The sequence below is a fragment of the Mustela lutreola genome, chromosome 17 (genome assembly GCF_030435805.1).
Source record: "Mustela lutreola isolate mMusLut2 chromosome 17, mMusLut2.pri, whole genome shotgun sequence".
Classification (NCBI taxonomy): Eukaryota; Metazoa; Chordata; class Mammalia; order Carnivora; family Mustelidae; genus Mustela; species Mustela lutreola.
This window is the reverse complement of record NC_081306.1, coordinates 5,558,700-5,580,615: the sequence shown is the minus strand read 5'-3', so window position 1 is coordinate 5,580,615 and position 21,916 is coordinate 5,558,700. Positions and strand designations below refer to the sequence as shown.

The 21,916-nt window shown below is 50.0% G+C and overlaps 1 protein-coding gene across 7 annotated transcripts; it reads right to left on the bottom strand.

Annotated features, from left to right (window-relative positions):
• Positions 1-181: 181 nt before the first annotated feature.
• On the bottom strand, positions 182-21,860 carry UBFD1 (ubiquitin family domain containing 1). 7 transcript variants are annotated; one of them, XM_059155447.1, is made up of 7 exons: positions 21,640-21,854; positions 21,128-21,457; positions 19,796-20,004; positions 17,086-17,151; positions 16,827-16,932; positions 12,895-12,977; positions 182-708 (listed from the first exon to the last, which is right to left on the bottom strand). In XM_059155447.1, the coding sequence occupies exons 1-7, from the start codon at positions 21,662-21,664 to the stop codon at positions 694-696; spliced, it is 834 nt and encodes a 277-aa protein (XP_059011430.1). In that variant the 5' UTR covers positions 21,665-21,854; the 3' UTR covers positions 182-693. The 7 variants fall into 7 exon arrangements, with proteins under 7 accessions (XP_059011430.1, XP_059011425.1, XP_059011427.1 ...); XM_059155442.1 differs by lacking the exon at positions 182-708 and adding an exon at positions 6,522-8,071 and having other exon boundaries at positions 21,640-21,857; XM_059155444.1 differs by lacking the exon at positions 182-708 and adding an exon at positions 9,908-10,454 and having other exon boundaries at positions 21,640-21,851.
• Positions 21,861-21,916: the final 56 nt, after the last annotated feature.

The window sequence follows — 21,916 nt, the reverse complement described above, 5'->3', positions numbered from 1 at the left end:
ATAATTTGCTGATGATGCTACTTTAGGATCTGGATGTTGAGCAGCTGCAAAGATCTTTTACTCTAAGAACTTGCTGGAAAAATCATTGAGAGACTTGTGTGCCAACACAGGCAGTGAACTGGCCCAGGGTAGCATTCCAAAAGGTGTGTGAATTAAAACAGAATAAATGAGATTGTGTGCATTGGTTTTTTTGGTAAGATTTTATTTGAGAGCAAGCATGAGTAGGGAGAGAGGGAGAAGCAGACTCTGTACTGAGCGTGGAGCCCAACCCAGGGTTCAATCCCAGGACCACAAGATTATGATCTGAGCCGAAGGCAGATGCTTAAGCAACTGAGCCACCCAGGCGTCCTTGTGCATTTTGATTTAATAGCCTCCTGCAAATGCCTTTGAGGATCTGTGGTAGGCCATTCCCTTGCTGCCAGGGTGGCTGTGAGGCCAGTCCTGACCAGCTTCCTGCCCCATCTCCAGTTCTTCCACATCACTCTTCGCTCTTCTGTGTCCCCCCAACAGCAAGCCCACGCTTCACTCCATGAAACCATTCTACGCCCTCCAAGGACCAGGCACACTGCGAGGCAGGGCCTGAGCACACATCTCCACTCTCCAAAAGCTCACGGTGTGTAGGGGAGACTTCACGTCCACGTTGCTGCATCCTGACAGGCTGAAAGGGACGTCTACCTCCGGGTCTGCCTGGAATCATTTAACCTGAATCTGATCACAAGAAAATGAATCTAGAAGGTGGGACTTTAGAAACACGTGTCATGGGGGGAAAGGCCAGTACAACTAACTATTCTAAATTAAAAGGGACCAGAGGTATGTCAACTTCATGGAATGTGAAAGGACCAGGGGAAAATGTTTTGAGAACAGGACCGTATGTAGGTGACACAGCAAGTCCTGTTTCTCAGGTCTAATAACAGGATTGTGGAGCACACCTTACTCTCGGGATCAGAGACACTTTGACATTCTGAGGTAAAGCAACAAGATGTCTCCTGCTAACTTTCAGACGTTCAGCAAAAGAAAAACCGTGGAAACAGCACAAAGTGAGCAACTGGCAGCCAGGGGACAGGCATGTGCATGCGTCCGCATATACGCGTGTTCACTTAACTATTCCTTCCACCACTTGGTTTGAAAATCGTCAGACCAAAAGGCTAAATAAACTTCATGATACATGTTACACAGAGTCTATGGATGGCATACAGGTGGATAGCCAATCAGATGAGATTGGCTAAATGGAAACAATTCAAAAAAAAAAAAAAAAATTTACACAGTGACATGGAAAGATCAATGTTTTAAATAAAACATAAATAGCATGAACCCATGTCTGTAAAAAACATATCCAAATGTTAGTTATAAATGCCATGATATGGTAGAAATATACTGGCTTATTTCTGTTAATCAGTATTTTTTGTTGTTGTTGTTAATCAGTATTTTTTTAAAAAGATTTTATGTATTAGAGAGAGTGAGAGAGAGCATGAGAGGGGAGAAGGTCAGAGGGAGGAGCAGACTCCCCGTGGAGCTGGGAGCCCGATGCGGGACTCAATCCCGAAACTTTGGGATCATGACCGGAGCCGAAGGCAGTCGCTTAACCAACTGAGCCACCCATGTGCCCCTGTTCATCTGTAATTTTAAAATAAAAACCAGGGCGCCTGGGTGGCTCAGCTGGTTAAGCATCTGACCTTCGATTTTGGCTCAGCTCATGTTCTCAGGGTCCTGGACCTCTGTGGGGTTCTATGCTCAGCAGCGAGTATGCTTGAAATTCTCTTTCTCCCCACTGTGCTCTCTCTCCCTAGAAGATAAATAAATAAATCTTTAAAAAAAAAGCTATGGGGCGCCTGGGTGGCTCAGTGGGTTAAGCCGCTGCCTTCGGCTCAGGTCATGATCTCGGAGTCCTGGGATCGAGTCCCGCATCGGGCTCTCTGCTCAGCAGGGAGTCTGCTTCCCTCTCTCTCTCTCTGCCTGCCTCTCCATCTACTTGTGATTTCTCTCTGTCAAATAAATAAATAAAATCTTTAAAAAAAAAAAAAAAAAAGCTATGAAGGAGCACCTGGGTGGCTCAGCAGGTTGAGCCTCTGCCTGTGGCTCAGGTCATGATCCCAGGGTCCTGGGATGGAGCCCCTCACTGGGTTCCCTTCTCAGCAGGGAGCCTGCTTCTCCCTCTCCTGCTATACGCCTGCTTGTGCACACACATGCTCTAATAAAATCTTAAATTAAAAAAAATAATAATATTAAAAAAAGTAAAAGTACGTGAGAACTGAGCAGAGGTGCTGATGTTTGGGAAAAACGCTGGCAGGCAATGAGCCCGAGGAAAGCTCCTAACGTTCTGTGGGAGCTAGCCAGGCAGGCCGGAGAGCGGCGTACACTAAGACGGGAGGTGCGGCGTCAGTTTGGTCAGTCTGCGCACTGCTACAGCACGAACTCACGGGCAGGCTCCTGACAGTGGCTGGGATCAGGTCACAAAGCAGGGGTTTAGTCTGGTTAAGGAACATGTCAGCAGCGGGTGCTGACAGGACCTATAGGGGAAACGGTTAGATATATTTGGCCAAAGGGTGGGCTGAGGGGATGGGAGTGGTGGTTACTGGAAAAGCCCATGAGAAAAATGCAGATTTGGGGATTGGGAGGACAAGGGATGGACTGGGAAGATATTCTGGGAATAAAAATGGCAGCACCTGGTCAGATAAAAAAGGTAGGAGCCTAGGATCTCAAGTGTATGGCGTGGGTGCTGCCCAAGTTGCTGTCTGAGGGGCGAGAGAACTAAGGGCAATAGAATTTCAGGGCGCCTGGGTGGCTCAGTGGGTTAAGCCGCTGCCTTCGGCTCGGGTCATGATCTTGGGGTCCTGGGATCGAGTCCCACATCGGGTTCTCTGCTCAGCAGGGGCCTGCTTCCCTCTCTCTCTCTCTGCCTGCCTCTCCATCTACTTGTGATTTCTCTCTGTCAAATAAATAAATAAAATCTTTAAAAAAAAAAAAAAAAAGAATTTCAGTTGGGGACTGTTGGATTTGTTCGCGGGACACCCAAGCGGATGACAACCAGCAAGAGCTCAAGAAAAACTCCGGACTGGAGTCTGAGTGTCTGCCAGGCACTTCCCCAGTGCTAGTTCCCTCCACCTGCTAAGTCCCCGCTGAGTTAAGCTCTCAGCCTGAAGGGCTTGAAGTGAGAATGACTGACCCTCAGTTCCTGGGATGGATCCTTACATGTGTGACTTTCACCGCCTTCAAGGATGGATCAGACCTAAGAACTGAGTGAGAGGATTACCCACCACTTGAAATTCGTTTAGCAAGTACATGTACTATTGTTTTCATTTTATTTTTTAAAGATTTTACTTATATATTTGTTACAGTGAGAGCGAAAGAGCACAGGCAGGCAGAGGAGAAGCAGGCTCCCCGTGGAGCAAGGAGCCCGATGCGGGACTCGATCCCAGGACGCTGGGATCATGACCTGAGCCGAAGGCAGAGGCTCAACCCACTGCGCCACCCGGGCGCCCCTACTGTTTTCATTTTTAACATGGTAGCCAATTAATAAATGTCAGGGTTCAAAGTTTAAAAACAGAATTTACAAACACAAGTTAGAGTCCTTAACACATCTATGGCTAAACCAGGGAAAGAAGAAAGTCTACAAAAGAAAACAAAGTAGCTTATTGGTTCTCTACCATAAGCTGCTATCCTAGAGCACAGGCTAGCTACAGGTGAAGTAGCCTCTGGCAGGCCCGCAAGCCTGGCTTGTGGTTAGCTTCTCTGTGCCCATGTCCTCTAATGGGTGGAACAGGGGGCGACCAGCGATGTGGTGAAGGACTGGCAACAATGCAGGTGAATCATCTGACCCAGTGCCCGTCACCCGGTTAAATACTGATGAAGGAGCTGGTGTCACGGGACCTAAAGGCAATGTGTGCAAGTCCCCTACCAAGTACCTTGTCTTGGGATCTAGCAAGAGGTCAAAACGCTGCTAGGTGGACTGCTAGGTGGTGCTGCTGTTTTCTAGTTTGGAGTGTCTGAAAGCCCCAGACCAAGGAATGGTCAACCAGGACATGCCTTAGATGCGAAGATTCCCACGTCTGTGTGTTTGAGGACGGCAACAAGCGCCCTGAGAGCTCCGTCTGGCAAAGCAGAGTGGGGGTTAGCCGGTCAGCTTCCTCACAACCTGACTCGAGCGCCTGCACCGGGCTAGGTCTGAGATTCTGGATTTTCCGGTTACGGGAGCCAAATCACTCTGCTTATGCCATACGAATCAAGACTGTCGCCAAAAACCAAGAGTTCTGAGTCCTGGAGCCCTGAAGTCTGTGGGTCCTGGGCTTAGATGTGGGAGGGGAGCCCGAGCGAGCAGCGGGCGGCAGGATTGTGCCCCTGCCCCAGCCTCGGGAACCACGGCCCTGGCCAACCAGACAAACCCGCGACATAAAAAAGAGCAAAGATTCAGAACAAGAATGGAAGAGGAGGTCTGGGGGTCACAGTGTAAATTAAGATGAAAGAAACATATGGGCAAAATTACCTTAAAGTGAGACAGAAAAACCAAGACTAGCAACAACAGAAAAGATAAAACGGTATTGAAAAAAAAAAACCCCACAAGACTGTCATAAATATTTAAGAACAGGCGCATCTGGATGGCTCAGTTAGTTAAGCGTCTACGCTCTTGATTTTGGCTCAGGTCATGATCTCAGGGTCCCAGGATCAAGCCCCACATTGGGCTCCACACTCAGCGGGAAGTCTGCTTAAGAGTCTTCCCTCTCGGGACGCCTGGGTGGCTCGTTGGTTAAGCCGCTGCCTTCGGCTCAGGTCATGATCCTGGGGTCCTGGGATCGAGTCCCGCTTCGGGCTCCTTGCTCCGCAGAGAGTCTGCTTCTCTTGCTGCCTCTGCCTGCCTCTCTGCCTGCTTGTGTGTACTCTCTCTCTCTCTGACAAATAATATAAAATCTTAAAAAAAAAGAGACTTCCCTCTCCCCACAGCTCATCCTCTCTCTCAAATAAATCTTTGAACACACATGAAGATTACGAGTTGGGAAAAACTAGCTCTAGAAGAAACTTTGGTTTGTTTATCATGTATTATTGAATCGATAGAGGAGTTTTCTTAGGGAAGACAACGCTGTTGTGATAAAGTATGACAGTCATTCTGAGACCAGTGCTCAATGCCATGATGTCTGCATGTCTGTCAAACATTGTGGTAGAATAAAATGCACATGTGTCTAGGGAAGAAAGCAAGCATGTGTGGTTAATATTTTAAGAAATGGTAAAAGCTAGGTGAAAAGTATGAGGTGGTCACTGTAGCATGTTTCAACTTTCTGTAGGCTTGAAAATGTCCAAAACAAAACACAACAAAAAAAGGGAAAGCAGTGAGGAATCAAAATTAGGTAAGTGGGAGGGGGTAAAACAGAAGCAAATTTGAGAATTCAGAGTTGCAAAATGGGGTGAACAGTAGGAAAGGTTTTATCAAGGAGGGTAAGGCTAACAAGGCTTCAGATCAAAATTAGTCTTGATAAACTAGGAAAAGCCAGAGGGGTTAATTCTGGCTCAAAGGAGCCAAGTAGTGTTGGCACAGAGCTCATGGGGGAAGCATGTCATGTTCCCACAGCATGGATGGGCCAACCAGAGCAGCTCTCAAGCAAGAGTAGGAAGAAGTCATTGCCTCTTGCCCTAATGACTGTCTGGTTCGTGGGGTCCCTACTGCAGAAAGGGATGTTAGTTATTACTGCTGAGAGAATGCTAGACCTCTCCCCAAAAAGTATCGTAGATATTCAGGCTGGAGTTCATCTCATTCTCCATCTGAGGACAGTCGATCATCCTGTAAGTTTGAAGGTGCCTGAAATACTTCAAAACTGGCGTAAAATCCAGCAGCACCCTCTGTGCACACAGAAGATTCTCCAGGTGGGCAACAGCCAATGTACAGCACGTGGCACGGCTCACCCTTGCCTCCCCCATAGAGCAGATCTTTAAGGACCTGACAGTACTGCTTTGGGATTGAGATTCTGGGAAAACGGAGGGGCGAGGGTGGGGGAGGGGGAGAGTCAGGGAAGGGCAACTTGACCAGAGCCTTCAGGAACATTTACAAAGTGTATAGAGGAGAGAGGGCCCCATGGATGATACTGGGTCAAAACCAGTTGTGACCAAATATAAGGACTCTTCATGCCAAGGACTGTTTTGTCCTGTTTGGGGAAACAGTTCCCCCCCTCGGGCAAGTCACACAAGGTACTAGTCAGAAAGCATAAGGACAGGAAGCAGCTTCCCTCTGATGCCTGGAGGCCACAGCACAGAGGAGGGCTGCCCTAACCCGAGTGCATCTGACTGACCAGTTGGTCATTCTGGCTAACAGAGGAAATAAATCAGAGTCATTGTATCAACTGTTTTGCACAGGAACAAATTTGGATATACTTAAAATCAAATAAATAAGAGTGACATAGCAGACCACAGCTGGCAAAAAAAACAAAAAACAAAACAAAACCAAAAAAAACCCCCACCCCAGGCCTAGTCCCAAGCATCAGTCTGTCCCCGGTACGGAGCAGGCGCGCGTGAAAAACGGGAAGGAAAAGGAAACGCACTTAATTATCAAACTTTAATTGAGAGACTAATCTTACAGGATAAACAATAAGACAGCTAGTCAAGGTTACACTTTAAAAAAAATCCAGCAGCGCAGATCTAATAGACTAAATACGTTCATCTCCTCCCAAACAGGCATTTGATTTAAAAACAGAAACCAGAACAGAGTGCACACCACAAGGAAACATGGTACTTACGTATATTGTCAAATAATTCTGCAGAACTCTTTAAGAAAGAAAAGGAAAGAGGTTTCTAGAAATTTAGAAAGCAGTAGAACCACCCAGCCTGGCAGGTCGAGGTGCCGGAAATTCTGCACTTCGGAGGGCTCCTGGCCACCTGTAACTCCGGAGAGGCCGTCCGGCCCTATTAAGAAGGAAACAGGTGCCAGTCCTCGCTGGAGAGGACTTCCTCACAAAGCCTTCAGACGAAGGGACCATCCTTTTCCGAGACAAGAGGCATGAAGAGAGCAGCAAGGAGCAAGAGAAAGGTCTCCCTCAGAAGACGGGGTGGAAAGCAAGCCTGCCCTTGCATGGCCCTGGCACGCGGAGTCGATCCCTTCCCCTTCGCTGCCCCAGCAAAGAAAGGGGAGGCCAAGTGCAAGAGCCAGGATGGCTCCTCCAGGCACATGGTTAAAGTGAAGAGAAGAGGAGAAAGCAAGTCCCTTCTGGCTGAAATATGGCGACTTTGCTGAGACGTGGCCAAGTGGCAGAGCTGGTCTCTTTGGGCCTTGTAAGGCAGAGCAGCAAGTAAGTGCCTACCGAGGCCTCGCAGGCCCCCACTGTGTCCATGGAGCACCCTTAGCTCAGTTCAGTCTCATCTAAAAAGAGCGAACGCTACTTGCGAAAAGGCCCAGCTTCAACTAAAATACTTCATACCAGAGGAGTTCCAGCCGCTCGCGAGCCAGCTTTTCAGAGGACCGGACTGGCAGAAACAGAGCTGCGAGGGCCTGGCGTCCGGCAGGGGTGACCCTGTCATTGCTCTGCCAGTGGTCTCGGGGAGGGAAGAAAGGCCTGCCGTCCGGGAGCAAAGCCCCGGAGGATGATCGCCGGCACAAAGCCTGGAGGAGAATGCAGCCCCTGGGGAGGCTCGGCGGAGCTCCCCACAGGGAAAAAGATGTCGAGCCTGGCTCCTTGCGCGCCCAGCCCCTCCCCAGGACCAGCTCCTCCTGGAGCCCGGCCTCTGCCACGGTGAGGGAGGGCACGACCCCAGCGAAGGAACCGCACAGAAACAATCCTGAGGACAAATGAACACTGTGATGCCACCGCGGGGGGACAAGGACTTCAATTTGCTAACACAGATTTAGTCGGAACATTCTGGACCGAAAACAAGGTTAGGAAGAGACCGCTCACGGGACCGAGGGAAAAACCGGGAATACTGCTGTGACCCAGCCATGGATCTTAGTCAAATACTTCTCCCAGTGGCTTCTGGTGCCGTCCACCTCTGCTCTCCCGAGGGCTCCCGGCAAGGTCTCCATGCAGACAGGGTCAGGAGCTAGAGCTCGAGATCGTTCTAGCAAATTTACTGAGCTCTGTAAAGCAATACTCCAACGGCTCTGTACGAAAAGATGTCGTTGACATTATTATTTATATATAGTATTTTGAAGTAAGGAAAAAAGCACCATTTTACGTAAAATAAAAAGACTCACGCAGGCTTTGGTCCTGTCTAGAAATGACAGCAGCCTGAGTGAGAAGCAGTTTGGCCCTTGGGGAGCAGGGAGGCAAGGGGACATACACGCTCTCACTGGGAGGAGGGGGAGGGGGACAGAGGGCAGGGGCAGCGACTTAACAGGGCAAACCAGGAGACCTGGCGGGAAGGGCCTCGGAGAGCAGCACTGCGAGGCCAGTCAGGGGATGGAGACACCTGCTTCGCGAGAACAAAGGTGGGTGTGTGGCACCGTCAAGACACGTCTCCAGGACAGGGGCGCTGGCCAACAGAAAAGGGCAGTGTTCAGACTGAGAGGTCCCTCTGCCTGCTTCGGCAGCGCTTCCTCCGCAGACCCGGCCACTGCAGAGGAAGGCTCTGACGAGTAGCAGAGCGGCCCTTCTTCTCCAGGAACTGCAAGCCAACAAGGACAGAAAAGCCGCAGTGACTGCTCCTTCGAGGGATGACGAACAGGCGGTTTCTTGGATGCTACACTTCCCAAGAGGTACGTATGCCCCCCCCCAAAAAAGCAAGAGTAGAGTTCCCTGCCCAGATGTGTGACTGGGCAAGGGCTACCCCGTGAAAAGCACGAGTCTGTCTACAGGGGCTGGATTCCTGAACTACGGCTTGGAAGGGAAGGGCATAGAGCGTCACCAGGAACTGGCTCACAAGGGTTAGTCATCTGAGGCGAACACATGCTAATTACATTTCACAGGATGAGGGGGAACAGCCTAGAATCCAGAGTGTGGTTTGGAAAATCTCTCACCAAAACTTACTATGAAAGCCTGCAGCCAGGGAGGGGAGAATTGCAAAGCCAGCCAGCACAGAACAGCGAAGAGCACAGAGGGGACCATTCACCAAGAGACTCGCCCTCGTGTCCGAGTTCATCGAGCCGTAAGGAGACAACAGAAGCTCACGTGTACCAAGAACTTAAGGGCTAAAACCAGAAGAGGGTGAGCTAATCACGAAAGCAATTTATCACATTTTCGATGCTTAAGCACATCGGCCAACCCACTAGGTCAACATGTCTTTTATTGGGAAAGGCAGCATCTCTGAACCCGGGATGAAGGACACTTGAACATAATGTATGAGCAGAAGGACCAAATGGAGAAGCATAATTGAAATAATCGTTGGACTGCTTAAGAATTTCTCCGAACTTCGAAAGAAAGAAGGATCTGGGCCTGTGGCTATAGGGCTGTAGGAATGGTCTTCCATCCAGCTCCTCCTTCAAGTGGACTTTGTCTGCCTGGGGGCTGTGGCTTTTGGGCAGCGCAGCCCAGGCACACCCATGCCAGGCTGGGTCTCAAAGCCCTATCAGTGAGGGCACCAGACAACCAGGACACCAGCAGGTGAACTCCCCAGAGACTAGGGTCCAAGGGGCAAGACGTTTAGACGGGAGTCATGGTCAGACACTCGGCTGCTCGACACGCAGTGCAGCAGGTGCGCGCACTCCCTGCCCTAGACCAAACAGTTCTTCCTCTCCCGCCGTGCATTCTCGAGCAGCAGCACGGTGGGGGGGAGGCCAGGAGAGGAAGCATCGATGAGGTACAAAATCAGGAACTGACATCTTTGGGTTTTTAAAACAAAAATTCAAATCTAGGAAGTGAGAACATAAAAAAGGGAAAAGAATTAAATCTGAATCCATGGACAGAAAAATATGGCTTACTAACCCCCCCCTCCATTTTGCATACAATTTGATATCAGAAAAACCAAAACCAAAACCCAATTCATCACAACACAGTCCAAATGTTTGCAACCGAAGATTTATGAAAATACCTCAGTTAAAATCGCTTAAAAAAAAACAAAATAAAAAGGAAACCAGCAAGCTTTTGATCATTCCTTTCCAAATAAGACTGGCAGAGCTCCTCTCAAACGCACTGAACAGTATTCCACACAACGTGCTCGAACTCAGATTTATTGATTTCCACGGTATGGACTTGAAAAATGGTATGAAGCTGACTGCCAGAAAAGGGAACCGGTGATTTTAAGTTAAAATTAAGCTAATGGTGAAAGTACATCACCTCTGGCTTCAGTCACCACATCACCTTAGAGTGGATATAGGGTTTTTGTTTGTTTGTTTTTGAACAAAGTCCCAGAACTCTGAAATCCAGGGATGCTGCAGGCCTCTCCCAGCAATGTCCTTCACTTTGGGTCAGTCTCCTGGGCCAGAGGTGAAAGTGCTTTCAAAAATACTGCCACTTGCCCAGCACAGTGTCTTTGATTGCATCCACATACTGAGTTGGGACCCAGTACACCCAGTAGTAAGAGGCTTCCGTGGGGCCCAACTGAAACGCCTGGAAGGGAAAAAGGGAAACCAAGCGGTACTTGAGAGGTCAGGAGGCGGAGCAGGCAGCGCGACACACATGGGGCTGGGGGTGCGGGCTGAGAAGGAAGGTACTAAGGGAAGGGGAAACACTGTGCACACGGGGAGTATTCTCCTGGACCCCGCCCCCCGACAGAGGTGGTGGGAGAGTTAAGCATAGCCGAGCCTAAAGCAGTGGCTCCCAAACTTGGGTGTGCATCAGAAGCATCCAGAAGGCTTGTCAGTACAGACTAGTTGGGCTCCACCCCCTAGAGCATCTGATCTGGGAGGTCCACGGCCGGAGAATCTGCATTTCTAACAAGCTGCCGGGCAATGTCGTGCTACTGATCCAGAGACCAGTTTGAGAACCACTGCCCTAGAAAAACTGTCACACGTGCACAAAGAAACATATCTGAAATGTTCACAGCAGCACCGTCACAACTGGTAACAACCTGGAAACAACCTACATCTCCATCGGTTAGGAAACGCACAATTATAAGGGACATGACCTATTTGTCTGAATGCGGGATCCTTTTTCAAAGGTATGAATCGGAGATACAGTTGATACAGACACATCACAATGTCAAACCAAAAACAGCTGCTTGCAGAACGATACATACCATGATACTGTTTATGAAAACTGAAAAACACACAAAACAGTACTGCACCTTGTTCATGGGTTTATACGAACACAAAGCAGAAAGCTGGGAAGGATCCACATGAGAAATCATGCCATGGTAATGGGGGAGGGGAAGACAATGGGGACGTATTCGTTGTGGGTAGATTTTCTTTTATTAAAAAAAAAAAAAACAGTTTAAAGCAATTCACAGAATATTTACGACAGTCATTTCTTGGTGATGGATATCTGAGTTTGTTATACTCTTTTCTGTTCTCTTCTGCATTTTCAAACATTTCCCTAAGAATGAAAAGCACAGCCATCCCTCTCTGTGAACCATATATGACACCATTAATCTAGCTGCTGAAATGACACCTGCAAAATGAGCAGAGTACTTTCATCCAGACAGAGGTCAAGGTGCCACTCCATGGCGTTTAGTGAAGAGACGGGACTGTCAGCACTCCTCTCCACCAGAAATGACCCGAGAGAAAAAAGCATTTGAACTGAGTATTAAAGCCTTAGCCACCCAGACTGATTTCCTGAAGGATGTCTGGATGGTCCCCTCAGTCTGCGGGGACTCCCACTCACCGGGCTGTTTGCAAAGCGGGGCTGCGAATGCCACAGGGCCAAATGGCGGAGATGAACATTTCAAAAGGGAGCGAAGGGGCCCAGCGGACAGTATCTAGAAGCTGACTTCATAAACGGGAAAAATATACGAGTATGCAGAACAAATCTGTTTGCAATCCTTTAAGGATGAGGGGCGGAAGGGCAGCAGCCCCTGTGACACTGTCACTCTCGGGACACCCAGGAGCCTGCAGTGCCAGGACCGCAAGCCCAATATCATGGACTGGCTTCAGCGCCTCTGAGTGGACAGACACCAACAGGGCAAAAGAGGGGCCCAGCCATCTGCGCAGGACCTCCCTACCACCAAATCGCATTTTCCCTGGGATCTTCCAACGCGTCCCTCTGCTGGGGACCTTTGTAACCCCGATGCACAGGTCAAAGCACTAGCTGCTCCTCAGCCCTGCAACGGGGCTCACACAGCCATAGCGCTGGTGGCCGCATGCTAAAAAATCTGCCCCTTTGGCTGGAGAATGCGGGCAGCCCTTGCCCCATCCTACAACTGGCTCTGGGCAGGTCCCTGTCGGAGTAACTAAACTTCACTCCTAAAGGGGCCCCTCCCAACCATGCTGGGAAAATTCGGGGGCGTGCCCGAGCACTGCACTTCACTCCATGCCCTGCATCCCTGAACTCTCGGCTTTGCTCTGCACAAACCTGGGGACTGCCTCCAAACATCCTATCTCGAGAAAGAACAGCCTGCTCTCTTCAGAGTAAACCTCCGTGCGGAATGACGACCACAGACCCTGTCCTCCCCACGGTGTCCTTGGCCACCTGGGAAGAGCGCCACCACCACAGAAAGGGGACCATCTGTGTCCTCACAAATGCCAAGGCTAGTGGGAGATTTTGTTTTATAAGCAGGACAAAACTTAAGATGAGAACCCACAAGCCAATCCTCCTCTTTGTGTTTATTCTCCTGATTTAAAGACAAAAATAATACAAATGAGAGGAAGATAAAGCTATGAAAACATATCCCCTTTAAACTGATTGGGGGGCAGGTGTTGCAAAAATAAACTTAGGAACAGGTCATGGATTGAGTTCTAAGGAGATGAAGAAATGTGAGGATCTTAAAACGGTGCGTCTTCGGAATACTGAGTTTTGCTTCTTCGGTTAGGAAAGTTTCGTTAGAACTCCGGTCCCTGCTAGATGAGCAGAAGCGGGAGTGCAGTGAGAGGCTAAACCACGCCGGGCTACTTACCATCATGTGGTAGTCTTCGTGTCCTTCGATAGGTTCACTGACCACATTTTTAATGGAGCCCATGGGCAATTTCTCAGTCCGCTCTAGTTGAGAGGGATTACAGAGATTACTCAAAGGCCCTCCTGTCCACTCCTGTGACTCAGCAGTCCCTTATCAGGGCTGGCGGTTCTGGGTTCTACTGTAATCTCAAGTCTCCCACGTGCTCTAAGGACGATGGGACAGGGTGGTCTGACCACCGCACCCAGGGCTCTGCTTGGCAGATGGGAATTTCTTGGGAGCAAACGGGAACAGGGTTGGCCATAGCATATATTAAAGGCCTCTGAGAGCAGAGATAGTGCTTTCCTGTGTGATTTTCTTCAAGGCTGGCAATTTATAAACACCCAAGGATTTCCACTGCAGCCTTCTCGCCTGAGCCCAGCACTGGCTAAGGTCTTTGGCACCTGGGGAGGGGGTAGTCAAGAGGATGGAGAACAGAGGCAACAGCATGCCCCTGTAGCTCGCACAGGCAGGGAGTGCTCGGGGGCTGCTTCTAGTCTCTAGCCCATCCTCCTCCTCATCTGCCCTCCCCACAACCCTTCCCTCTCCCGACCCCCGAACCCTCCCCATACACACACCTGAGGAAGTGCTCTTAACACATTTACAACCTCTGGCGATCAACCCTCAAGGTATCACTTATCACAGGGGGGTCAGAAGACACTTTGCAGCAACTTCAAGGGTGGCAGGTAAGAAAGAGGCGGCAGTGAGGGATGGCAGGAGTGAGAGGAGCCTGCAGGAAGTGAGGCCAGTGTCGCAGGGCGGGGCAGGAAGGCAGGAGGGGGGCGCAGTGTCTGTGCAACAAGAACCCACCCCCCCAGGAGCGGCAGACACAGCAGGGGCCGGGACGTTCTCAACAAAGTTAAATCAAGTCAGAAAAAATCATGACAGTCTTTGCAGAAAGAAAATTCTGGAAAAGAGAATCTGCCAATGGATGAGGAGGGGGAAAAAAACAGACTGGAATTTAGAGGCCTGGGCTCTAGTTTAGCTGGTGACTGGAGACATTTTACTTCCACTCCGTGGGCCTTGGTGTCTGAAAAATGGGGCGTGGGGAGAATGGACGTGAGGGTGTCCATCCTGGCTGTGACTTTCAGTGGCTCTCAGTGACCCACAGGCAGGATCTGACCGGCAGCTGTTTTTAAGATTGCAACTTTTTAAACCACCAGCCACCTTGAAAGGTCCCGAGATTTCACACAAAAAGATACATTTCTGGCTTCTCTTGAAAACACGATCCTGGGCCCACATTCCTGAGTGACAGCAATGAGCTTGATCAGGCTGGACGCCCCTCCGCACTGGGCACACACTCCCCCGGCCGCTTGTCCCCGCCATGTCTCCTGCCCGAGGCTGCGAGGCTCCCCCCCACCACCACCACCTCCCCCCCCCCCCCCGACGCTACCACGGAGACAGCTGAAGCTGCGAGACACCCCACAGAGAGCGGGGCCAAGCAGCTGTCGGCATGGTCATCCCACAGCAGCTTCTTGCCAGCGGAGAGATGAAGCCGGTGGCTGGTGGCCAACTCCCCAGAACGCGCTGTCCTGCTGGGAGGGTGCTCAGGACGCCCAGAGGACAAGATTCCCGGCCAGCGAGAACACTGCCTGCCACACACCACTACAGTGGTCTGCGTGGGAGCGAACATCTCAGCCCCGGCGCCCATGAAGCCGGGACTCCTGGCCGTGCTCTTTCAGCAGGCTGGTGAGAAAGGACACTTTCCACAGCCCTGACACCCCAACCTATCCAGATTCTTTCGAGTGCTGCCTTCATGCCCAAGCGGTAAAGCAGCAGCTTCCCCGAGCCGAGAGAACACCTCCACCCCGGGTACGGGACGGTCCACTTCGGGCCTGCGGTGAGGACGCGCTTCCTAACACAACCTCCTAACACAGAGGCCCCGAGGAACCAATGAGCACCAGCAGACGTAGTCCTCACTGGCCTCCCTGGCCCACACCTACCCTCCTGGCCCACAGGAAACTACCTGCATCAGCCTCAGCAGCTCCCTTCCAGCAGACTGCCCGCAAGAGAAAGCGCAAGTGGAGGAAGAGGCAGGAACTGGGGAAGTCAGTGCCACGACGGGGAACTAAGCAAAGTCACCTGTGAAGTCACAGCCGAGGAAGGGTCTGACAGACGCAGGGCAGCTCACGGTGGACGAGCACTGACCGTGTGGAAAAGGGTCCAAAGGCCCGTGGGAAGACCCAGGAAGCCCCTCCACGTTCTGCAACGCTTGCTCTGACCATGCAGTTAGAGTTGAGGGTGGAAGGAAGGAGACGTAGCAGGTTCTCATAGAATCGTGAGAAAACTCCTGCGCTTTGGCGTTTTGGTCTATGTTTCCTTACGTGAGGACCAGCAGAGTGACAAATGAGAATACGTGCGTTGGCACTCGGGATGACAAGAAGCCTCACGCCCCACCGCCCCGCTGATTACTTCCTGTAAATCTGGGGTCCCACTAGAAGCAGAGTCCTACCGAATGGCCTGTCCCTGAAACCAGCCAACCTCACATGATGGGACCCCCTATACCTCTCTTTAGCATTTACCTCGAACACTCAATACCTACAGTGCTGGCCAGAACCAGGTGAATTAGTCATGTTCGGTTCCCTCCGGGAATCTAACAGGGGGACAGACAAGTCAAAGAGTAATGAGTGCTCTGCAGAGGTAAACGGAGCGCTCTCAGAACAGAAGCGGCAGCAACTCATTTGGAGGGGGGGGAAGGCACCGGGGAAGGCTTCGTTAGGAGAGGATATGTAAGTAGGGCCTCTGGAGATTGTATTAACAACGAGGAATGGGAAGAAGGCATTCCAGGTAAGTGCCCGGCAGGAGCGAAGACGTGAGGCTGTGCAGGGCACGGTGGGAACTGCAGGCTGGTGCAGCTGAAGCCCACAGCGTGTAACGGGGCAAGCGGGGCAGGAGGCTGGGTCTAAAATTTGACAACACTGGACACTACGTTTAGGCATTTGAACTTGGCTCTTCCAGGCCGAAGGTTTCTGAGCATGGGAACCAGGGAGGAAGATGGGTAGGACAAAACAGAACACAGACAGGGCAGGGAAACAGGTTAACTTGCTTTAACAAACCTTTAAAGATGCTAGGAGTCTTAACTGGCACAACAGAGTGGCAAAAAAAGGGACACAGATAATTCTGGAGTGTAACTGACAAGACTTTGAACCATCTGGGGGAATAGAAGGGGAGGAGAGTCAGAGACAATTCCCAGCCAACAGCAAGCAGCAAGCCCGCCCCACCAGGCACAGGCAGGGGTAGGTGGAGGCAGGCAGAGCACAAACAGGCAGGGAGGGAGGGGCGGGTCCACGGTACCAGGAAAATGCACCCAGTACGGGGACAAACTCTGACCTCCAGGGGCCAGGCAGGTGACATTTCATGAACAAAGCTGGCTCCAAACGAAGCCCACGGACAGTGAGGACTGTGACATGGCTCATCTGAACCTACTACTTTGGCTCCAGCCGATCGCTGCCATGTGAGAATGCAGGTCCAGAATGCCTACATCTTATGACTTTTTTTTCTTTTCTCTCTCTTTTTTTTTTTTTTTTTTTCAAGAGAAGCCCAAAAACCCCCACATCAGATCAAGTGAAATCTCTCTGATTTTTACAGAATGTGTGTAAATCCAAAAAACTCTTGTCTGGGGGCCAGACCTGGCCCTCAGACTGAACATCTGGGACCTAGTTTTGGGTACAAATGAAGAGCCACTGTTGATGGACTGGCCCTGACATAAGACTGAAAAGAATGAGGGAAAAGGGTCCAAACAGAAGGGGAGCATCTAAAAGCAAAGACAAAAAGCCAGGGGCACGCAAAGCACAGTGAAGAGAGAGATTTCAGGAGAAGCACAGTCGCACCCATGACCGAGTGCTGCTGGGTGCCCGAGGCAGCAAGCCGGGAAGAGGCCGAGAGCAGGAACCTACCTTTAGTGCCAATCCACAGCTGGTCTTGTTCCAGCTTGAAGGTGAGTCTCACTTTGCCTCCGGACTTGTTGTACATGCCGGATAAGGGTACCGTTGGCAGGTGCTCCTGGAGGCACAGGAGCACAGTGAGAGACAGGGACCAGAAGCAAAGACAGGGAAGGACAAGGGACAGGATGTGAGGACGTGATCACAGGAACCTCAGGGAGTCAGAAGGTGGGCCTGGCACGTTTTCAGAACCGCACAAAGGAATCTGGCTTACCTGGGCACCCTTAACAGATGGCATCACATCTTCGGGCTTTCCTTTATCCAACACTTTCCTGTGTTGCTAGAATATAAGTCAGAAGAAATGATAAATAAAATAGCTGACTACGTGTTAGTCATATTACTACCTTTCTGAAAAAGAGGAAAAAAGCCTTCCTGTTTTGGTTCAAAAGCTTTCAATGTGTACAGATTATGGGTCCTTTGACATTAAAGAGCAGTGCTGTCTGGCAGTGGTGTCTCTGTTGATAGAAATGTCCTACCTCTGTGCTGCCTAAAACAACAGCCACGAGACACTTGGGTCTAGGAAGCACTTGAAATGTGGCTAATGTAACTAAGGAACTAAGTTCTCGATTTCACTGAATTTTAATAAGCTTTATGTGGCTGTTATATTAGACAGCAAAGTTCTAGAACAACTAAGGTTTCCAGATTGTTAGTTCAAATAAACTATCTCCTCCTCTGACCAAAAAAATCACCACTGAAAGGACGAAACATCGGGCTAAAGAGAACCACAAATGGTGCTGGCCATTTCAGTCAACTTAAACTTAAGACTGAAATGGTAGCCATTTCAGTCAACTTAAACTTCCAAAGAAACTTAAGACGATGCTGGTGATCAGCCTAAAGGCTTACAAGGGGCATTTCCTCAGCAAATGGAAACTCAGACTATTGTAGAATTCTTCCCCACTGCCCCGCCCTCAACCTCAGCTTCACAGGCCAGGAGAGACCTATTTCCAAGATAAATGCCAATTACTCCACAGACTGATATTAACAAGTCTCTGATCCTGTGCCCAACACCCCCCCCCCCCGCCCCAGGTTTGAGGCAGCTTGTTAAGGGTTCTCATTAGGCTCATGGCTCCCTAAAACAGCTCTTGAGCAGCCCAAATGCCTGAGCTTGTCTCCTCTCCACTGGTGGCTTTATAGATCACCGGTCACTTTACCAAATGGTAAAGCTGAAACTATGGGACAGCAAGTGAGTGAAGGGGAACAACGCCACCAAAGTGAAGCACCACAGGGTCATGAGACAATTCAGAGGGCAGAAACCCTCTGGTGGGGATAGAATCAGTATTGCCAGACTGCTAGCAAAGGGTCCCCAAAGGCATCAGCCTCGGATTCCTGAGTAAGGTGACAAAAAGCCAGGAGAACAGGTCCCTCTCATTAGGCCACGTTAAGGCCTCATAACTAGCATCAGTGAAACAGAGCAGCAGACATTAACAACTTAATTTGACTCCTACCTCGCAAGCATCTTTTGGAAGAATTGTCCCTGTGTTGTGGAAAACAGTTTTAAGGCTATTAAGCTACCATCAGTAACTCAAAAGCTATGTTTAAGAAGCGTGTAATATTTCAAGGGTGTGACCAGTGGGGACATTCACTCACTTCTGAAATACTCACATTTGATAATTTCATGTATGTGGCAGAGGAAACAGGCAAGTGGGGAAAAAAAGTCAACTGTTCAATTCTGACCCCATATATGGGGGTGAAAGGTTCCAAAGTGAATACCTTTCAGATGTTAGCATAGATTTATAACTCCTCATCTAAAACCTTATAGGCAGATGTTCTAGATTATAAGAACCAAGTCTTACAGACTTTATAAAAACAATAACGCTTAAAAATATGTTATACGTCATCCTCTCTAGGATCTGGGGCAGTACCTTATCATTCAAACACATTAATGTTCCTACAGAAAAACATGGACATTCACGCTAATTCTGGTCAAGTTTTAATGCCTGGTCAGGTTTTGGAAGCACACGAAGAGGATTATGGGCCTGTAACAAAACTGTATCCTTCTCACACTACTAGCCATATGCCTTGGTGCCTAGAGTCACTAAAACTGATCTTGGTTCGAACTGTTCTAAAAAAAAAAAAAAGAAAAAGAAAAACAACAACAAACAAAAAAAAAAAAACCAAATTGACCTACTGTACTCGGGACACAGATTAAGTTGAGACTATCTCAGCCGTGGCCAAGAGACTCCATGACAATGAGTGAAGTTTGCTGGGTGATAAGGTTGCAAGTGATGGTTCTTCCTACCAGTTCCCTCTGCAGCAAAATACTCTCACTTTTCCTAATTACAGAAAGAATTTTAAGGGCTACAGTGAGCACAAGACAAGGCTGGATCTCTTCCACCCAAAATGAGCAACAGGATATTAAAAAAAAAAAAAAAATCAGGCCCCCATTTCATGAACCAGGAGGGAAAAAAAAAAAAAACTAAACCCAAAGCCAGTATAGTTATGTTTCTAGTCAGCTTCATTAGGCTTCCTGAAAAAGTCAGCTTCAGAGGAACTCTGAAAGCTGCTGAGCTCTATGGCTATCCAGAAATGGCTTGTTGACTTGGGGGAAGCCACTGACCAAAACACAAATGTAAGCACTTGTACAAAATGGGGGGTGAACTGTCCTGGTGGCATTTTTCCCTGACACTAGAGGAGAGAAACCCATGTCAGATTCCTTTCAATATCTGGTCTGAAGCCTGCCTACAAAGGCCATATCCTAAAGTAAATAGACTTGAGACACACTGACCCGCCAGATGAGACAAAGTTGCAAATCTCAGGTAGTTGTCACCTCCACTCAACAGCCAGCCGCACCCAACTGCTGCCATAAATTTCCATCATGGACCCTGTCCGAAAAGGAGCTTATTCTAGGGAGAATATAACCAGCCAAGGCTCCAGAGGACAAAGCCTCAAACTTCCCAGGACTAGCAGTCACATGACGGACTCACCTTCTGCCTGCAGAGCGGCTCCTTCTTATTCTCTTCGGCCTTTGCACCCTGCTGGGCAGCATCTTTGGGTGTGTTTACGGCTAAAACATCATTTATCGTGGAGCCAACTACCATGATCTTGGCTCCGCTGGTCACTTTTATTTCTCTCAACGTCTTATCCTCAGGAACGAGTCCCTTATACATGACTTTCTGCATGGCAGGGGGGAGACCTTGGGAAAAGGACACAATGAAAGGAAGGGATGAAAAATGTATTTGGGGCGCCTGGGTGGCTCAGTGGGTTAAAGCCTCTGCCTTCAGCTCAAGTCATGATCCCAGAGTCCTGGGATCAAGTCCCACATCGGGCTCTCTGCTCAGTGGGGAGCCTCTTTCCTCCTTTCTCTCTGCCTGCCTCTCTGCCTACTTGTGATCTGTGTCAAATAAATAAATAAAATCTTTTAAAAATAAAAAGAAAAGAGAAGAAAAATGTATCTGGACCAGAACTGTTGGGCAACAGACCTGGAAATGAATACTGCTCCAGCACCTTTGTGTGCTCAGGCAACTCACAACCTCTGTGAGCCGGTTTCCAAAATAGTATGATTTAAGGGCAGGATTTCCTTCTGCGTAGACTTCTTTTAAGGATTAAGAAATAAAACACCACCAAGCATCAAGTCATCGTTCAATAATGTTTGCTATCATTCATTCCAAGTTGTTCCTCAAGCCTCTGATGACACAAATACTGAGAATCCACAGGCCTCAGTTATACAGAAACTAGAAAGGATGAAGTTCTTGTTTTTACCATGTGCTCACAGACTACAGAAGGCAAACTTAAAAAAAAAATCATTTCAGTTGGTAAAGTGTCATAAACGAGACCAGACTAAAAACTAAATGTGAGTATCTGTGAAGGGGCCAGCACCACAGTCACCAGCAATGTTCCCTAAATTTCCCTTAGGAGAATTACCCAAGATATTTGCTAAAAATAAATTCCTGGCCCCATTCCAGATCCATTGAATCAAACTCTTCAGGGAAAAGGGTTAGGGGCTGTAAGTTTAACATGTGCCTCAGACGATTTTCATTAGAGATGTCTGGGGCAGCAGTGATTGGAAGCCTGGGCCTAAGAGTCAGACCCGGGCCTGAATCTCGGCTCAGCCACTTTCTGGCTCTATCACCTTGGGTCTCATCTTCTCCATCGGAATGATGGACATATTAGTACTTACTCCGGAGAACCATTCCCAGCATTGAGGGTGCGGATGCAAAGAGAGTGGCCAGCGCGGGACCTAGCACCGTGCGAGCCTTAGGAATCTAAAGGCGCGGTGGGGAAGGCTGCCTGTCGCTGGACATTACCGCTCCGATTACCTGTAATCGAGTGAATCTTCTGTTTTAGCTCGGAGCCTGTGCTATCCAGGGGGAATTTCACGTCGTGCTTAGTCTTATTCCAGATGATCTTCAGGTCCACCAGCTCCCTGCCTGCGCCGCCGCCCGCATCCTCGCCGTTGCTGACCGAGGCCTGGGCCGCAGGGTCCCCAGGGGGCTGGGCCGGGGCCGGCTGCAGGCTACCTCGCGCCGCGCAGGAGTCCTCCGCTGCCGCCCCCGCCGCGGCTTCGGCCTCCACGCAGTTCAGGGGCCGCGCGGGCACCTCGGTCGCCACCGTCTCGGCCTCCGTGTCCATGCCAGGTTCCTCCATGCCTGCAAGGGGGTTAGGGGGTGGGCGCTCGCCGCAGCTTGGGCCTGGGACTGAACCCTGCTCGGGCGAGGCCGGGCCTCCGCTTCCGAGCCAGGCTACTCCCCACCGGACCGGGCCGCATCCCCCCCGGGGGCCCGCTTCACCTGGGCCCAAACGGGGCGCTCGCCACCCCCGCCACACTCACCATCCGGGGCTCCGGCCGCCGCCATGATGATTGTGTACAACACCCACCGCTCCCGCAGAGGCCGCTGGGAAAAAGCGAGCTGGCTGAGATTGGCCCCCGCAGCAGCCCCTAATCTCTCACAGACTGGCCGGAAACAGGTGGACGTTTCTATGGAGACCCGCCTCCTCCGCTTCCCCGGTCCGGCCCCTGCCACGCTTTAGCTTTCGGGAGCCCAAGGGGGCGGGTCCGGGAGATCGCCCGCTCGAGGAGCTCTGCCCCCTAGAGGCCGAGTGGGGTC